Source organism: Andrographis paniculata, unplaced genomic scaffold (genome assembly GCF_009805555.1).
Source record: "Andrographis paniculata isolate CXL003 unplaced genomic scaffold, ASM980555v1 Contig9END, whole genome shotgun sequence".
In the NCBI taxonomy this organism is placed as follows: Eukaryota; Viridiplantae; Streptophyta; class Magnoliopsida; order Lamiales; family Acanthaceae; genus Andrographis; species Andrographis paniculata.
In genome coordinates, this window is record NW_026137639.1 from 3,421,707 (window position 1) to 3,440,533 (window position 18,827).

An 18,827-nucleotide genomic window follows, 5' to 3' on the forward strand; every position below is an offset into this window, starting at 1 on the left:
AAAAGACATCAAATAAAGTCCAAAATAGGGGAAGCGTATTTATACAAAAATGGTGTACTCTTTTTCATTCATTAGGATTTTTTCCCATTGGATTTTTTCCTAATAAGGTTTTAACGAGACACGTTCTTTGTATAAATGCATTCAAAGGGGAATGTTATAAATACGCGTATACGCAATGTGGATGCATATTATTATAATACATATGTATGACGCCTGTAATTGTTGATCAATTGTTAATCAGACATCCTTTTTCCTTTTCCTATATATACGTGTACTGAAAAAAAATATGAGTGAGAAAGTCGCATCAATCAGTTCTATTATTTAGTCTCTCTATATATATATATATAGATACATATACACTCATACATACACATATATTATATTAATTATTATATAACAAAAATATATATGCTTATTTTTCTATCTATTATTTAAAAATATTCTTTTTTCTTATAAGTAAAAGTTATATATATATATATTGTATTTTTTATTGTAAAGAAAAAAAAAATACATATAGTGATTAAAACTAGTGGTAAAAATTTGATTTTAAAAAAAATAATAATAATGAGTACATTTTTAAGTGATTGAAGAAATAATTAATAGTGGGAGCCCGGTCCCAGCCTACTTCCAAACACACCCTAAGGGCAGCCTACTTCCAAACATGCAATTGCAAGAATGGAATTCAGGAGAGATACAAGGCATAAATAGAATATGCCTACTTAAAAATAAAAAATAAAAAATACATCGAACATTAAAAAATAATAAATTAAATAAAAAAAATTATATTTTAGTTTGATAATTTATTGTAATAATAATTTAGATATAATATTTATGAAACTTGAATAATATAAAAATTAAATAATAATAAAAAAATAAACAAACATTTAATCATAAAGATTAAATATAAAATTATAAAATAAATAAACATATAACCTGACTCATTTCTCTCTATTTCTCTGACTATATAAGAATAATGAAATTAGAAAATAAAAAATAATTTATTTTTCAATCCTGAATTGTCTGTTTCAACCAAACAAGAGAAATAAAGACATTTTCATTTACCGGTCTTCATTTTTATGTACCAAATACACCCTAACACTCTATCTCCGACCAATACACCAGTGTGTATGGTACAGGGGATTAAGTTGAATTGGGGACACACGATTAGTACACACTTACGTGTGTTTGTTTGGAGGATTGGATTGAATTTACACTATTCATTCAATTTTTTCCCCCAAAAACATCAAATCAAACACCTATTTTTCATTTTTTTATATTATACTAAAAATTAATTTTACATTCAAAACACCACATAACTCCTATTTATATCACATCATACAACTATTTAAATTCAAAATTTTTACTATTCGAATCCCAACTCAAAATCCAAACCCCCAAACAAACACACAAAAAACAAATCGGACAAACGCCCAAAAGAAGACTGAGCCTTTCCATCTCATTGATATGATAAGGTTAACGGTACCATTCCTTGACCCAAGGAAAAACAAAACAGATAGAGTCAGCTTAACCATAAACAAAACTCAAACAGATGAAAAGCACACTTACTTCCTCAGCAGCATTATAACAATCTACAGCACAGCAACGATCGATCACACCCAGCCAACGCCAACTCCCGTTGTTTTTTATTTCCCATAAAACCATCCATCAACTTAGTTCCAGTTATTAGTACCTGAGCTGAGCAAAATGGGGAAATCTACAAGACAAACCAGGCGTAAGGTTGGTTACTTCTCAACAAACGATGACTCAGCAAGATCGATAGCACGAGCAAGAGCAGCAGCCTTGTTTTCACATTCTCTCTGCTCGTCATCAGGATCGCTATCCGCAACTATTCCAGCCCCAGCTTGGAGATAAGCAACCCAATCCCGGCGCCTCTCATTGCCGTTGTACGAGTAGAGCGTGTCGTACCGCATGCTGGATGGGAATACGATTGTTCTCAGAGCTAGTGCAATGTCCATGTCCCCCGTAAAGGAAATGCCACCAAATCCACCACTGTACGGCCCACGTCGTGTTACTTCTAATTCATCAATCAATTCCATGGCTTTCACCTGCATTATTTAAGATTACAAGTACTAATTATTTTCCTTCAAATAACAATATGTCAAAACACCAAAAGCCTTGTCATATATATATATATATATAATAACCAACATATAAACACTGAATTTAGCAAAGGCGACTCAAAAATGGGGATGTAAGTTGCACCATTTTAAAAATTATGTGACTTGATAATGAAGAGTGAAAAAAACAGCATATGCTATTCAAGATTCTCCTAAAAACATTGGTATGAATCACAATTAAACATAATTTAACAGCAAGCCATTGTGAGTCAGTATGTCTTGAATGGTGACAAGAAAGAAAATCAGAAAGATGAATACCATGGGTGCAATAGAGAAGTATAATAAATATGCACACAATATAGAATTTACTCAACAACCTTTGGAGCTCCGCTAACAGTTCCAACAGGCAACGCTGCACGCAAAGCGTCCCAACTGGTCAAATTGGGTGAGAGCTCGCCAGTAACCTTAAAATCGATAATCAGAGGAAAAAAAAAATGTTAATTGTAAGTGTTAGTTCCATCTCATAGTCATCCAAATAAGAATACATTAGCTATATTTTGACAAAGATAAAATAACAAATTAATTAATGACTTCAGTATTGCATGGAATAATATGAAAGAGCATTTATCTTCCAGTCTTTCTGAAAGTACTGCACACACTAGATGGAACTTGAAATAACTTCTCACCAATATTTAATTCGTAATGTTTATCACTTGCTTAATCATCTCAAAATTGTACAAAAGCACATAATCAGAAAATGAATGACAAGATAATTTCTGGAGAAATATACATACAGTGGAGCTGATGTGCATGACATGGGAATAGCGTTCAATATTCATTAGCTTCTCCACCTTCACAGATCCAGGTCTCGATACCTGCATTGCCAAATCTAGTCTTAGTCCATTCCTGATGTAAGAAAAAAGATTGGAACTTTAGTAACATTCATGAATATTCCTAACTAAAACATATTCTATTGATGTTGACTCTCTTGAATCACAAAAACAGTGGATAATGCACTATGATGTATTTGGTTTAACCCGGATAATGTGTAAGTGGTGCTTACATGCACATGCACGTGTGCTTTTATCCAATGATTGATTGAGTGATTTAGGATTTTGTGAGAGAAATTAAGGTACTAAACAAAAAGTAGGGTTATAATATTCTAGGAGGCTTATTGGAGTATAACTGAGTGAACTACGAAAACCTGAGAAAAAATAAGAAAACTAGGTTTTTAAAATAGAGCTTAAAAACTAAGCTATTGCATATTCTTTTGGAAACAAAAGTTATATATGTCCTATTGAACACATAAATTCAACTAAAATAATAAAACTAGAATGACAAGAGTTAACATTCAAGTAGAAACCTACAAAATATGAGGTGCTAACTAAATATTAGAGAGAATGAAAACATATAAAATTATATACAGACAGGTAATTGAGTATAAAATATTTAGAGACAGCTATACTCAAGAATAGTAATCTACATCCCAACACCAGCCATCGAGTTTTCTTTAGCTCTGTTGAAGTTCTAAAAAGTATTTAAAGCATCTACTTGTAAGATATGTCAGGAAAAATGAAAATCTAAACACAAACAAATGAACATAGAGTTATAACTTGGAGGGTACAAAATTTTCTTTCATATATTATAGCAAAAGATAAAATTATGGAGTGAAGAAAACAAAAGGAAGAAAATGCTCAGAGGGTGTAAGAAATCATGAAAAAGAAGATAAACAAAGTAAATATTATAGGATAGTTGAAATGAACTATTGCCGCAGGAATTTAAATGGATTCATTTAAAAGCCACCAACACTAAGTGAGTATGAAGTCATAAACCACACAGCCATATTTAATATCATAGAGATATGACCTTTCCAACATCATTCCTTCCCAAATCAACAAGCATGATGTGCTCTGCACACTGTTTTTCATCACGCAATAGCTGATTTTCCAACATATAATCTTCTTTCGGTGTCTTGCCTCTCCGTACAGTTCCTGCCAGAGGTCGATTGGTAATCTTTCCCTGTCATTGAACAAAATATTGAAAAATGACTAGCAAGGAGGGAACAATGTCAAACCTAGTGTAAGAACTATGTAAGGACTTCAAAGTTGTAATTTGATTAATAAATCATATGAAATCTCTAAGCATCCAATAATTAAACTGCATATAAAAGTCAAAAGTATAACTGTGTTGTAGAAGCAGCAGAAAATTGAGGAATAAAGATTAATCATGATTCATAACCAGGCTGTGTGGCCTGACATTTTATAATCAAGCAGTTGTTGAGTGCTCCTTCCTGTAACCTTTTCATTTTCGTTCTAGGATTTAGAAGTCAAGGCATTCCATTTTAGACAGTGTGACACACCCAACAGCATTTTCCAACATATAGTCTAACTTAAGACTCCACATTTTATTGGTCAGGGCACCAGCTCAAGCAATGATGCCAATAAATTTATAGCATAACACTCAAATCAACTAAAAGCAAGCAAATCTTTTAGTTTAGAATATATCAATAGCCATCTAGCATAATTATCTTCTAGATTAACTCCCTCATTTATTTCTAGAATAGCTCTCACATTAGCTTCTGTAATTATCTCCTAAATTAGCTTCCTTATCAATTCCCATATTAGCTCCTTTTGTTAGCTCCTAAAATATCTGTAATTGTCTCCTTGATTAGCTCCAATTGTAATTAACTGTCTACCTATATATACATAGTGCATCAATGAGAATAATCGTCATGATATTCTCTCAATCTCTTCTATCTTTGGTGGTATAAACCTAACAACAGTTTTAGCCTTTTTTCCTCCTCCTCGCTACTATCATGGTCGACATCATCTGCCGCTGCTATGGTAGCCAATAACCTCATCGTCCATAGTCCATACTCGGCACTACCACGATTTATGTGCACATGCACATCCCTGTCTCCCTCAAGATGCACCCTCCAAACTTCAGCCGATGGTGTGAATACTTTGCATGACTCCTTGACAAATCTGGAGCCTTCAAACACATGAGGCACCCCTACCCTTGCAATCGTTGACCCTTTGTGGCAGGCCACCAACTTCGTAGTAAGCTCTCTTCTCTATGCCTCAATCTCAACAAATTCTTTACGTCATTCTTTGGTGCATACGCCCACACCATCTGGACAATCATCGAGGCATTTTTCTTGGCAATAAGGCTTCGTGTTCACTCTCTTTGGAGGCCGACTTCTACAATCAGGTGCAAGGCGAACTCTTGATCCTTGCCCACTCCTAACACCTCAAAACTTTAATTGTTGTCCTTGCTGACATCTGAAAAAGTTGAATCTATTCGCTCAATTGAATTTTGGTTACACAAAACCCTACATAATATACAATAAATACCTGAAATACCTAAAAAGCCTTTACACTACACTTTAAATACAAAATGAGCCTCTATACAATATTTCTAACTTGACATCGACCAACTTGTCTCCCCAACACTCTCATCCTCACCTTGCTTCATGGTTACAATGAGAACCATGGACACTTGGCCTCCATCACCAAGACAATGAACCCACTTCCTTCGTTTCTCGAGGCTTGCTCTCTACTCCTACTTGAAAATGTCAATCTGAAGATTAGCAAACCTGAACTTGCAACGGCTCCAATTACACCAACAAACAAGTCTTCTTCCACTCTCTCTGGATCCTACTCTGGTGGACCTAATGGCAGCCAACACAAGTTCAAGCCCAAGTACAAGGGCAAAGACTAGAGTATCTTGAATATCTGTGGCAACAATACCAGCATTTCTTGGAATGGACCAACCCCCCGGTCAACCCATGCACTAGCCAACTCCAAGTTTGGCCCCTAGGCGGTCCTGGCCTTCTTAAGGCTGGTCCATCTCGGACATTCATTACACCTGGCAGCTTCCAAGGCATGCCTCCACCATACCAGCTAATGTAGCAGCCCGCTCCTAACAGACCATCTTCTTACATTCCATCATTCACCACCTCTTTTTTGGATTGAGCCTCATTTATCCAGGTCTTGAAAGTAGGTGGCCTTACAATAACCTAACAACACTTGGTACATGGAGACTAGTGCTTCATCTAAACTCTCCACCAATCAAGGTACCTTGTCTAATTTATTCCACTCATCCCCTTCTTATGTCATCATCAGTGATGGCTCTCATCTACCCATTACCGGAACCGGCATGGAACTCTTCCCGCTAAACCTAGTCCTCTTAGCTCAAAGCATTGCCTTTTTGCCCAAAAATTGTTTCAAAACTTGTTTATGTTTGTAAATTCAAAAATGACAATCTATGTTATGGGGAATGTAACCCTTTTGGTTTCTTTGTTAAGGATCTCTAAACAGACACAAGATTCTTCACTACAAAAGCTTTGGTGGCTTGTATCTATTTCAGCTGCCCCCCTCACCACACACTTTCTTCAACCCACCACACACCACAACCACCATATGGCACCAGCGTCTCAGTCCCCTTGGTCACCCAAATTTATCTAGATTCCCTTGTCATTTGCTACCTCTTGTAAAAAACTTGATACTGAAATTTGTCATGTGTGTCAACTCGGGAATCATGTTCACCTCTCTTTTCTACTTCATCGTCTCACAAAACCAAATCATTTGAAATAATCCATTGTGATTTATGGATGCCACTCTCCCTATTATATCTGGCTTTAAATACTATGTTGCTTGCTTGGATAGACACACACATTACTTACAGACATGTCCTCTTAAACTTAAATCCAAAAATTTTCAGGCCTTATAAAATCTTCATGCTTACGTTCAAATTCACTTTCACTCTTCAATCTCTTTCATATGAAATTCGATAATACTTCTGCTTGAGATTCCTTGTTCGTACATTTGTACCACCAACAATATTATGTGCTACCTACTCTTTCAAGCCAACCCCCACCCACAGTTTTGGGTGAAGCTTTAAACAGCAACATACATTCTGAACCGAGTCCCATGAAAGTCTTTAACAAAAAAACCCTCAAAAGTCTTTCGGCCCTCCACCTATATGTTTTCGGTTGGCGTTTTCCAAAATTCACATCCATAGCCAACCTTAAACTGGCACCATGCTCTATCAAATGCATCTTTCTCAGTTATCTAACCAATCAAAAGATTACCATTGCCTCAACTTGTCCTCAAACCATATCACTATCTCGAGGCATGTAATATTTGATGAAAATAATTTTCTATATGGTACTCACTTGTCTCCGTAGATGTCTTTATATAGGTTTCTTGACAACTTGGACGATGATGCAACACCTGTCTAATTTCTACTGCTTTCTACTGACCAATCGGCATTGCTGGCATATACTCCCATCATTGGCTCCACAAGCCAGCTACATGGGCATGGGATGCCCCTAGCCTCTCCCGACATATCCGACGGCTCGCAAGTGCATGGATTGTCATGTATATTCACACGGAACAGAAGGAAAAGACCGATCAGCAAGCATGTTGGGTCCCCTTGTGCTCCACCTAATGCAAAGCTATGCTTCGGTAATACAAGTCTATTTCTATTGGATACGTATTGGACCTGCTACTCTGCCACAGTGACCAAAACTCACAATCTGAACTCCTCGGCAATGACTTTGGATCCTATGTCAGTACCAGTACACTCTCAGTCCCGTTCCAGTATCCGGTGGAACACATTCCTCCTTGGTGAACTATCACACGATGCAAACCAGAGGCAACAACAACATTAAGGTTCCTCGGGAGAGAATACAATTGCAGAGAAGTGACAATAACGAATAGAATTGCAGAGAAAGAACATTCAATAGAGAATGTTTGGTAAAATAGAGAATTATGATACAAGTAAAAAATAAATAAATAAATAAATGAAATACAATAATCTAGATGAATCGATCTAGGAAGGACGATGTATTGCAAGTGAAAAAAAGAAAATGGATCAATCGGATGGAGACCATTAATTGGGTAAGAGAAGATTTCAGTGGATGGAGACCATGAATTGGGTAAGAGAAGATTTCAGTGAAGTGGGAATCTGTAAAAGAATATTATCACGTTTAGTATGTGATTTTTTTTTTAAATTTTTTATATGAATAATAAGTTAAATGTGATGTTTTATAGGATTTAAATTGTGTGTTTTTTAGGGAAACCGTGAAAGTTAAATAGTATAAAAAAATTGATAAATAAATAAATAGATACTGTGCCTTTCTTAGGATTTGTTTGCTTTGTGAAAATTTTCCAAACATATTTACCCCAAAAAATTAATATATTACATACAGGCATTATTTTTATATTATCTACCAAATTTCCTATATCTCATATAGAAAAAACTCCCTTCGAACCAAAACACAAAACAAACAACCCTTTAATTTTCATTTCTGTCCAATTCTCAGCATACACGAGAGAAATAAATATAAAGAATGAGAATTATTTATTTCACCAATTTGAATTCATTGACTCAAGCAAATAGGAGAAATGGGGGAAATTTCCATTTCTCTACCCCAGTTGATAAGTTTAATGCTCTCATACTCATAGCCAATTAAACTTGGGAACTTGGCAACTGGGTCTACTGCCACAAGCTCAACTTTGATGGCTTGATACAAGGCACAATGGATTTTGTGCAACTTTCTCGCAAAAGCCTGGCCTTGACTACAAATTTTCAGTCCTGTCATCAACAAGCCTTTGGCCACCCGAACAGTTCTCTTCCTCTTCATCTACAACGATTGGCCTATCCATCAGTTGGATGTAAAAATGCATTCTTAAATGGCACATTCACTAAAACTGTGTTCTGTTAGAAACCATTTGGTTTTTTCCACTCCACGGGCCCGAGTTACAAGTGGCTTTACAGACTCAAACAAGTGGCCCACGCTTGGTACAACCAATTATATGCCTTCATACTCTCCATTAGATTTCACAACTTAAAGTGACACATCTCTCTTCATCTACAACAAAAGCTCTAAGACCATCTACTTTTTGTTGTATGTCATAAATTTATCCACACAGCCTCTACATTCGCTCTTTTTCACCGAGTCATGGAAGCTTCAGCAGGAATTTTCGATGCTTGATTTGGACATCCTGCATGACTCCCTCGAAATCACTACTCATTGCTTACCTTGGAGCATTTCTCTCACAAGAAAAGTACGCAACTAAAATACTAGAACCTGCCAAAATGATTCAGTACAATGCTTGCATTACACCCATCAATGTACATCAAAGTTGTCATCCAAAGCTGGTGATTCAGTAGATAATCCAACATTTTATCAAAGTCTGGTTGGTGTACTGAAATACCTCACCCGTACTTAGCCCAACCAAACTCATACTGCATCAGTTGTCCCATAGCTCTGTGCATGCCCTCGCTATCTACTCTGATGCCAACAAGGCTGGTGGTCCTAAGCAACGCTCCACCTCCGGCTTCTGTATTTTTTTTGTTAGATTTATTAGAATCATATCTATATCCATAACTAAGATTTAGTTGTTATGATAGATTTTCTAAATGTCTACATATATATATATATATGTATTCGTCCTTCTCTTTTCTCTGGAATAATATAACAATATTTTCCTCCTTATTTCTCTATATAGTATTAGAGCCAATTAGAGTTTAGGTAAAATCTTGTTTTCTGCCGCCGCTGCAAGTCCCAGCAGCCGCCGCCACTTCCATCTCTCAAACTCTAATTCAACCAAAACCCTAATTTTTCTCCTATTTCAATTTGAGTCATCTTTTCATCCAACCAACACCATAATACATCTCCCAACAGACCAGCGCCTCCAACCACGGTGAGAGAGCCGTTATCCGCCGCCGCATGCGCCCTCATGCGCCGTCACCGGAAGACCTAGTTTCGGTTTTTGTCATTTTTCGTCCCTTTCCCGGCGGCCTTTTCAGACACACGCCGCACCGGCACATTCCTCTCCTCAAAATGCGTCAAGTGACATTGCCCTCCACCAATTTGATCCAACCATACTTTCCATGTATCAATCATTTGAGACATGTAATGAAGTTTGGAATAAGCTTGCTTCAATTTACAGCAATGATATTCAGCGTTAATATGATGTGGTCTCAAGTCTCGTTTTACTTAAAGATCTCACAATTGATCTTCCCCCTTATGTGATTAAATTAGAAACTCTGACAGGAGTTCCGTTCTCTTATTTCTACCAGTTCTTCAAATCCAGAGATTGCTTGGAACAAATTCTTTGTCGTACTAGCTATTGTTCACCTTAAGCCTGAACTTGATCATGTTCAAGGCCTGATACTAGGAGGTTCCATTATACCCACATTGGAAGATGTTCTTGTTCGTCTAGTACAACTCTACTCTAGCAGTAACACCTCATCTACTAATACTATGGATAGTTCAGCTTTAGTTTCTCAAAATTCTAGCTCAGGTAATCGTGATAAAAATCGTGGTGGGCGAGGGAGTCAAGATCGCAGTGGACATCGTTCACAATTTAGTTATTGTCACTAAATGGGCCATACACGAGAAGGTTGCTTCAGCTTACATGGACGACCCCTCGCTCGACGAATGTTGTTTCTAGTGATTCGCATGAAAATTCATCTGACACTATTATCTTACGAAAAACGGATTATGCCTATTCCTTCGGTATAAGGCATTTCAGCAGTCATCCTCCACTAGTACTACCAACTCACCTAATACCAATACTCCCGTTATTGGGATTTCCCAGACTTCTCTTAGTCCATGGGTCTTAGATTCAAGTGTAACTGATCATGTGTCTGGTAATCCTCTTTAGTTTCTACATTTCATCCATCAAATTCACTAACTCATGTTACTCTTGCTAATGGTGATAGAGCTTACCTTCAAGTTGTTGCTAGCGTTTGTCCATTACCTAATTTACCTCTTCACTCTGTACTTTATGTCCCTCAAAGCCCATTTACCCACATATTTGTTAGTTGTCTCACTAGAGCTCTAGATTGTTGTATCTTACTAACTAGTGATTATCTTGTCATTCAAGATCTCAGCACGGGGCGGACGATTTGTAGCGGACGTAAGTCCAATGGGTTATATTACCTAAACGAGTCCCGTCGTAATACTTCTACCATTGTTATATCTTCTATTAAGTCTTTTGAATTATTCCACTAGCGATTAGGTCATTCCAATTTGTCTAAATTAAAGCATCTTTTTTCTAATTTTCATAAGTAAGCTTGCAAAGCAGTCTTGTACTTTCTCCCTCAAGTGCGTTGATATTCGAGCATTTGAGCCCTTTGCAATGGTTCACTCTAATATTTAGGGGCCTTGCGTACTACTTTAACTCTTGGTTTTCAATATTTTGTTACGTTTATTGATGATTTTTCTCAATGTACTTGGGTTTATTTAATGAAAAATCAATTTGAATTACCCTCTATATTCAAAAAGTTTTGTACTGAAATTTGAATACAATTCTATACATCTATCAAGGTTTTAAAAGTAATAATGGTAGAGAGTATGTTTCTCACTCATTTAGTGATTTTGTGTCCTCTGAAGGAATTATTCATCGGTAGACTTATCCTTCCACCCCACAACAAAATGAAGTGGTTGAGCGAAAAAACGGTCATCTAATAGAAACAGCTCGTACCCTCCTCATACATTATAATGTTCCATTTCATTTTTGGGCTGATGTTATTCTTACAACATGTTTTCTTATTAATCGTCTTCCGTCTACTATCTTAGGATATCGAATCCCCATAACATATTTCTAGCCAAATGTGTTCATATACTTTTTTTCTCTTCGTTTATTTGGTTGTACGTGCTTTGTTCATGATCATTCTCCTGGTTTGGACAGATTACATCCTTGATCCATCAAATGTTTTTTTTCTTGAGTACTCCCGGGTTAAAAAAAGATATAGATGTTATTCTTCTTTCACTCATCGAGATTATCTTAGTGCAGATGTTACGTTCTTTGAGTCACCACCATACTTTATAGTGATTCTTATTCCACTTGTCCCTATTCTCAAGCCTCCACTTCAAGTCTATAGTCGGCATACATGGCAACGTAACATACCTACGTCACCATCACCTGCGCTTATTATGGACTCATATCCGGTTCTATCGTCTTCCCCGATTGCGACTCTACAGTCACTTGTCGTCCCATGTCAAGGTACTTGGTCCATTCGTAATCCTAACCCTATTTATAATTTTCTTAGTTATCACTGTTTATCTCCTTCCGTGCGTAGTGTTGTGACTGTTTTATATTGTCTCTATTCCTTGCTCTTGGCGTGAGGCTTTAGGTCATTGAGGGTGGTGTCATACCATGATGGAAGAGATGTCTGCTTTGCATGCTAACAATACTTGGGAATTGATTCCGTTACCGCCAAGAGAGACACCTGTAACTTGCCGATGGCTTTATGCCATCAAGATTGGACTTGATGGTCGCATTGATCGACTTAAAGCTCGACTTGTTGCAAATGGTTTTACTCAAGCGTATGGAAAAGACTAGACAGAAACCTTCTCTTTTGTTGCCAAAATGTCTTCTATTTGTTTTTTTCTTTCGATGGCAGCAATGCGTGGTTGGTTCCTTTATCACCTTGACATTAAAAATGTCTTTTTGCATGGTGAGCTTTAAAAAAAGGTATATAATGAACCATTTGGTTTTGTTGCTCAAGAAGAGTCCAGTCTTGTATGTCGCTCACTCTATGGCTTGCAGCATGGTTTGAGCGTTTCAGTTTTGCTATTCAAGAATTTGGTATGACACAATGTTCGTCCTATTTTTCAAGCATAATTTAAAAGAGACGATACGTTTACTTAATTGTTTATGTTGATGATATTGTCATCATTAAGATGATATAGATGGTATTACAAAGTTAAAGGAGCATTTACACAATCATTTTCAGACTAAAGACTTGAGAACACTACAGTACTTAGGAATTGAATTTGCCCAATCGAAGAATGGTGTTATCCTCTCTTAGAGTAAGTATGTTCCTGATATGCTGGAAGAAACAGATATGAATGAATGTAAGGTTATGGATTCTTCTATGGATCCAAATACAAAATTACTTCCAGAAAAGGAAAGCCATTGACATGCGGACGATATAAGAGGCTGGTTGGAAAGTTTAATCATCTCACTATCAACCGACCAAATATATCATTTGTGAGTCAGTTCATGCAGTCTCTATATGACTCTTATTGGAAGGCACTTATGCGTATTTTGCAGTAGAGGGTCTCCTAGAAAAGGCTTACTTTATACAAATTATGGTCATTTTGAAATTGTTGTATTTTCAGATGTTGATTGGGTGGGGTCTCCAATCGACAAGCGTTCTACCTCTGGTTATTGTGTGTTCGTTTGAGGTAATTTGATATCTTAGAAAAGTAAGAAACAATATGCAGTTGCGCGTTCTACTGCTGAGGATGAATATCGTGCTATAGCTTTAGCTACATGTGAGCTTCTTTGGATTATACAATTACTTTATGAACTCAAGTTCTATGATATGGCGAAGATGAAGTGATGGTGTGATATCCAGGCAACACTACATATTGCATCAAATCCAGTATTTCATAAACGAACAAAACATATCGAAATAAATTATCACTTCATCAGGGAGAGAAAATGGTATCTGGATCTATAGATACTAAATACGACAACAATCTCTATCTCATAACCTATAGATGCTAAATACGACAACAATTTCTATCTCATGGTCCTCCAAACAGCAGCACACGCTATCTCGCTTTAGTGCTGAGGCTGAATACTGCAGAGTGCTAGATGTTGTTGCATAAGCTTGATGGCTTAATCAGTTTCTAGCCAAACTCCCCCAACCTCTCAACAAGGCCACAACTATCTATTGTGACAACATCAGCGCAATCTACCTCTTCGCTAATCTGGTGCGACATCAAAGCACCAAACATATTAAGCTTGATCTAAACTTCGTCCGCAAATGCATAGCACTCGATTCACTTTCTAACCCTATAATATATGGATATCTTTACAAAGGGGCTTCCAGCCGCCAACTTCAATGATTTTTTATCCAAACTCAATGTCGCTCTACGGGTGCTATTAGAATTTATCTGTATTATCTAGGCATAATCATCTATGTTAATTCTCCCCATTAACTCCTAGATTAGCTCTAATACTAGCTTCCGCAATTATTTCTAGATTAGCTCCCTTATTAGCTCATTCGTTAACTCTTACATTATCGATTAGCTCCTATTGCAATTAACTGCCTACTTTTGTACTTTATATATCCCTAGTGCATCAACGAGAATAATCATTATGTATTCTAATCTTTTCTCTTTCAAAACCTTTCTACTTTCAACTGTACGCAATGTAGGAGGTTGAAGGACACACTAACAAGAGATTAGACAAACTAGATAAAGAGTAGTTTCCTCTACGGCATAACCTAAAAGTTCGGATGTACGTAGGCTTAAATTTATTTTTGGGAGCTTAACAATGAGAAATTTGATGAACATGCTTGTAAAAGGGCCGGTAGTTATTTTTTGAATGTATCAAGTTTCTAGGAACAACAGATCAAAATATATGAAAGATAAAATGACACGTGAAAAATTAAAACTAACAGTATATACATATATATATATATGTATAAGCTGAATAAGATAGAGAAGGGCGAACAATGTTACCTTCTTAACTCGTGTAAGAATTTCAGGACTTGAAGCGACCAGTATACAACCTCTTGCCTAATCATTTGTTATATGTTAGGAGACAGTAACAAATGAAGCAACTAAAACAACTAATAAATGAACCAATTCAAGGAAGAGTGAGCGTACTTGTAAATAAGTCATGTAAGGACTTGGATTGACAATTCTTAATGCTCGGTAAACCTCAAAAGGGTCTGCGAAAGTTCGACGTTCAAACCGCTGGCTGAGAACAATCTGAAAGATATCACCAGCTTGAATGTGTTCCTTAGCCTGAATTACTGCTTTCTTGTATTCTTCACTTGTCATTGTAGACTTGTTTAAAGATGGACCAAAAAGGCTAGTGAATAGCTTTACTGACCCCGCAGAAAGCTTAGGACTGCGATATTAAAAATAATAAATAAAAAAGGAAGAGAAAGATATCAACATTACTGAGTGGAGAATCAAATTTTTAGCACTAAATTGAAGATAATCAAAGCCAATGTGACTACTTACGGTACTATGTCATGCACTCTTGAGACTAAAGATTCTAATCTGTTCATTCCATCATCATAGGCCTCCTCAACTGTTTTAAAGCGATCCAATCTAACCCAATGTATCACATAGGCTTTCTGAAAGAAAAATAGTAGATTAGTGCTAAAACTCCTGACACAAATCAACAGCAAAGAAAAATGAACTTAAAAATAGCAAATACAACGGGTTTGTTTGGTTTTGAAACCAAAACCAAAATCTCACTATTCATCTTACATTGTCCCCGATAAATACACTATTTCTTCTCACAAAATATCACATCAAAATACTATTTAAACAAAAACTCAAATAAAATTTTCGATTTCAAATCTAACCCATACACACCCTGCTTAAATTAAATCATGAAGAATAATGAATTGTGCTGTCAGATATTTCAAAAGATTGGTCTATTGAAAAAATAGATTCAAATAATACCATAAATAAACTTAGAAATATGAGAGTTATAGAGATCATAATGGATATGCCTGACAAAATGTTTCAGAGCTCAGCAATTATATTTTTTTCATTTAAAAATTCCTCGTGTTTAATTTTTAAATCCATAAATAAAAAAAATAAAAAAAAAAGTATGAACAAATGAATAAGTCAGATCCATTCATTTCATGATGTATGAACTAAACAAGAGATAAATTGAAGAACAAACCTTTTCCACATTATCAAAGACGATTACATCATCATAAAGACCCAGATGAACATCAGGAAGGTTTCTATCATCTTTAGGAGCACTCGAAAATGGAAGCTTTTTCTTTTCGACATACCGCACTGTATCATATGAAAAATAACCAACCCAACCACCTGTTGAGGAAAAAAAACAGAAGATATGGTTGGTTGCTTGGGCATCCAAGATGGAATACAATTTGTATGAGGGTGGTATAACTGCTGTAAATTTTCTCGTTTCGTTGGAAGTTCATGAATCCTCACACGTGACAATCACCATCTGTGGCGTGTCTATTCAATAAGATTTAAGGTGCAATGTGTAAGATCAACTTATTTTAGGGACAATAGGATGTTAAACACCAAAGCACATAATTCATATTTACACAGTCAAGAATGCACAGGTATGGATTCTTGTTTCTTGAAGAAACAAGGTAGTCACTCAGCTAACACTCAACAACTAAATTGTATGGAAGTTTCAGTGATATTTATTAATAATGAGAAAAACACCACTACCAAAATCAAGGACTCAAATCAATTTTGAGTTGACTCAATGCTTCCATATTTTCTAAAATCTATATTTTATAATGTGTATGAATCTACGAAGATACACACAACACACATATATGTATATACACACAAGAATGCATAAACATAAGGATAGATAGTAGTAATAACCAAGTAGAGCCACAATAATCTTCAATGCAAGATGGAAGATCCCCAGCTATGTAGTTCTACCTGATCCTTATACAGATATCTCCATAAATCTACATTTAACATTCATCCACAAGTAGTAGTGATTGAAACTATGCTGTGTAATATTTCTAAATAGTACCACAAAATGCTTCAGGAAGCTCATCAACTCGCTGTGGTATCCATTTCTCCATAATCCTGCGAGGAACGACCATGGGATCCTCCACAAAGTCCTGTGTCCTCTTCCCCTCATGGTGATCAACTACAGTAACCATGTTATCTTTTGCAACAATTTCCATCGTCGGCTGAGCTCCAATAACACTATACCGTCCCTGGAAAATAGATTAAAATAGTATCAAAAGCAACAAAAAAATTTACAGGAGGAACAATGGAGAAGAAAGATTGGTGTTTTATTAATAGCAACAACACATAAGGTCAAGAAAGCTAACCAATATAACCCCAAATTAAAAATATATAAAATTCTTGATTCAAAACATATTTACAAATTGTCTATAAATTTAAAAGGAGATATTTTTTGTTTTCAATGCCTGCCAAATTAATTTAAAAGAAAACTTTGACAATTCATCTTTAAAACACTGATAAAAATAGAAATCTTAAACATAACATGGCAAAATGGACCTGTATTGCTCAGTCGTGTGCTTTACTTCAAGAGTGAAATCACCCTATGCTATAAAATTATAGCGCAATAAATTTAGATTATACTCCCAAGATTAGCTGTTTTCATCATTTGATGGGCAGCTTTTCTTATGACTTTCTATAAAGATCCACAAAAATATTTTGTCAATCAAACAATTCTTACAATCTAAAAACGTACAGAATATGTTTTTCAAAGGTAAACCAACCAAAACCAATCTTGAATCTAGAGAATGAAACATAATGCATTGAACACCTTCAAGAAATCTTAAACTCTAATATATCCATGAATACCACAGAGCTAATGACTAAAAGTGAACATCATGTATTTTTAATCTTTCAGCACTTGGTGAGTCATGCAGATTCATTTTTCACTGGTTCAACAAGCCTCATACTAATATTTAAATTATCACATGTCAAAGTGTTTGATTACAGCCAACCACCAACAACTATAACTGGCCCACAATCAAAATTTAAACACACATCAATTCTGAAGTTCACAATCCAGACCTCCATATTTTATGATTATGCAAGATGAGGTAATCTTGAAATTAATCTAATGGGATGAAAAATGGCTTGCAAAAATGCAGCCAACCACTGACAATTATAACATATGTCCAAACAATCACACTTTTTAACATCAATTAAAGTTCACAATCCAGAGTTTCCATATACCTTAGTTAATGCAAGAAGATGTAATCTTATAAATGAATCGAAATGGGATGAAAATAATCTTACAACACTGGACGCTTTCAGACCAGCCTCTACGGATTCAAATAGAAAACTGGGAGCATCTCTCTCATCTTCCTTCACCAAGCACCGGTATGCAAGCACAGGTGTCAAGTGATCAGAAAAAATTGACCTGTACAGTGGAATCAAATTCCCATGCTTTGCAGCTTCCTTGAACTTAACAGAATGGTCCACTGCAGCAATTGAGATCATTACCATCCACTTGACCCAAAAATGATAACAATACCCTCTTTGCATTTCCCGAACACATACACGTACATTTTTCAGACCAACCATACTTTTTAGAAGACAATTGCATTAACTCTGGTCACTCCGGAGCAACTGAAGATGGAATGTATATACACATATGCACACATAACCAACAGTACCCGCAAAGAACAAACAACTGAAAAATATGAACCCAAGCAAGTAGAAGTTCTTAAAAAATAAAGAAAAACAAAATTATCCCAATTGAATTGCGGAAAATGGAGCATACTCACTCAAGGACGCCGGCGTAACGGAGCATTTAACAGTGAGAGCAATCCTACCCGCGGTGGAGCGGCGAGGATTAAAAAGTGGATGAAGATTAGAGAAAGCTAAGGTATCCATTTTCCGGAGAGAGCAATGGAGTGAAGTAGGATTTCCCTGGTTTTCCTTTCCACAGTCGGCGGTCGGCGATCGGAAGGCTTTTTGGTTTCTTCTGCCCGCTCTTCGAATTAATTAGTGGCGATTGCATAAGCTTAGCTGATATTTTGTTGTTCTCCCTCCCTCCCAATCTCTCCCGCTATAATAGTCTTCTTTTTTATTATTTTTTATTATTTATGTTTGTCCCAATAGTTTCATTTCCATAGTAAAATTATCTCAACCTTTTGATTATAATTACACAAATATTCATACATTTTACACTAATACAGGAAAAAAAAATTTTGCTCGTATTTTTTATAACTGTTGTACAACTCAGATAAGATTATAGTTTTGGG

At 36.0% G+C, this 18,827-nt stretch overlaps 1 protein-coding gene across 1 annotated transcript; it reads right to left on the minus strand.

The window, feature by feature from the left end:
• Positions 1-1,342: 1,342 nt before the first annotated feature.
• LOC127244247 (anthranilate synthase alpha subunit 2, chloroplastic-like) lies at positions 1,343-18,611 on the minus strand. The gene is made up of 11 exons (XM_051264693.1): positions 18,348-18,611; positions 17,857-18,041; positions 16,607-16,796; positions 15,761-15,912; positions 15,085-15,200; positions 14,722-14,968; positions 14,575-14,631; positions 3,945-4,097; positions 2,873-2,953; positions 2,456-2,542; positions 1,343-2,066 (listed from the first exon to the last, which is right to left on the minus strand). The coding sequence occupies exons 1-11, from the start codon at positions 18,454-18,456 to the stop codon at positions 1,743-1,745; spliced, it is 1,701 nt and encodes a 566-aa protein (XP_051120650.1). The 5' UTR covers positions 18,457-18,611; the 3' UTR covers positions 1,343-1,742.
• Between the last annotated feature and the right edge of the window lie 216 nt (positions 18,612-18,827).

Excerpts from the sequence above, each read along its gene's own strand:
- LOC127244247 (XM_051264693.1), bottom strand. The coding sequence starts at position 18,456 with ATGGATACCTTAGCTTTCTCTAATCTTCATCCACTTTTTAATCCTCGC. Across the intron at positions 16,797-17,856 it reads GTCTGAAAGCGTCCAGTGTT|GGACGGTATAGTGTTATTGG; the intron begins GTAAGATTATTT and ends TCTATTTTCCAG. Across the intron at positions 2,067-2,455 it reads CTGTTAGCGGAGCTCCAAAG|GTGAAAGCCATGGAATTGAT; the intron begins GTTGTTGAGTAA and ends TAAATAATGCAG.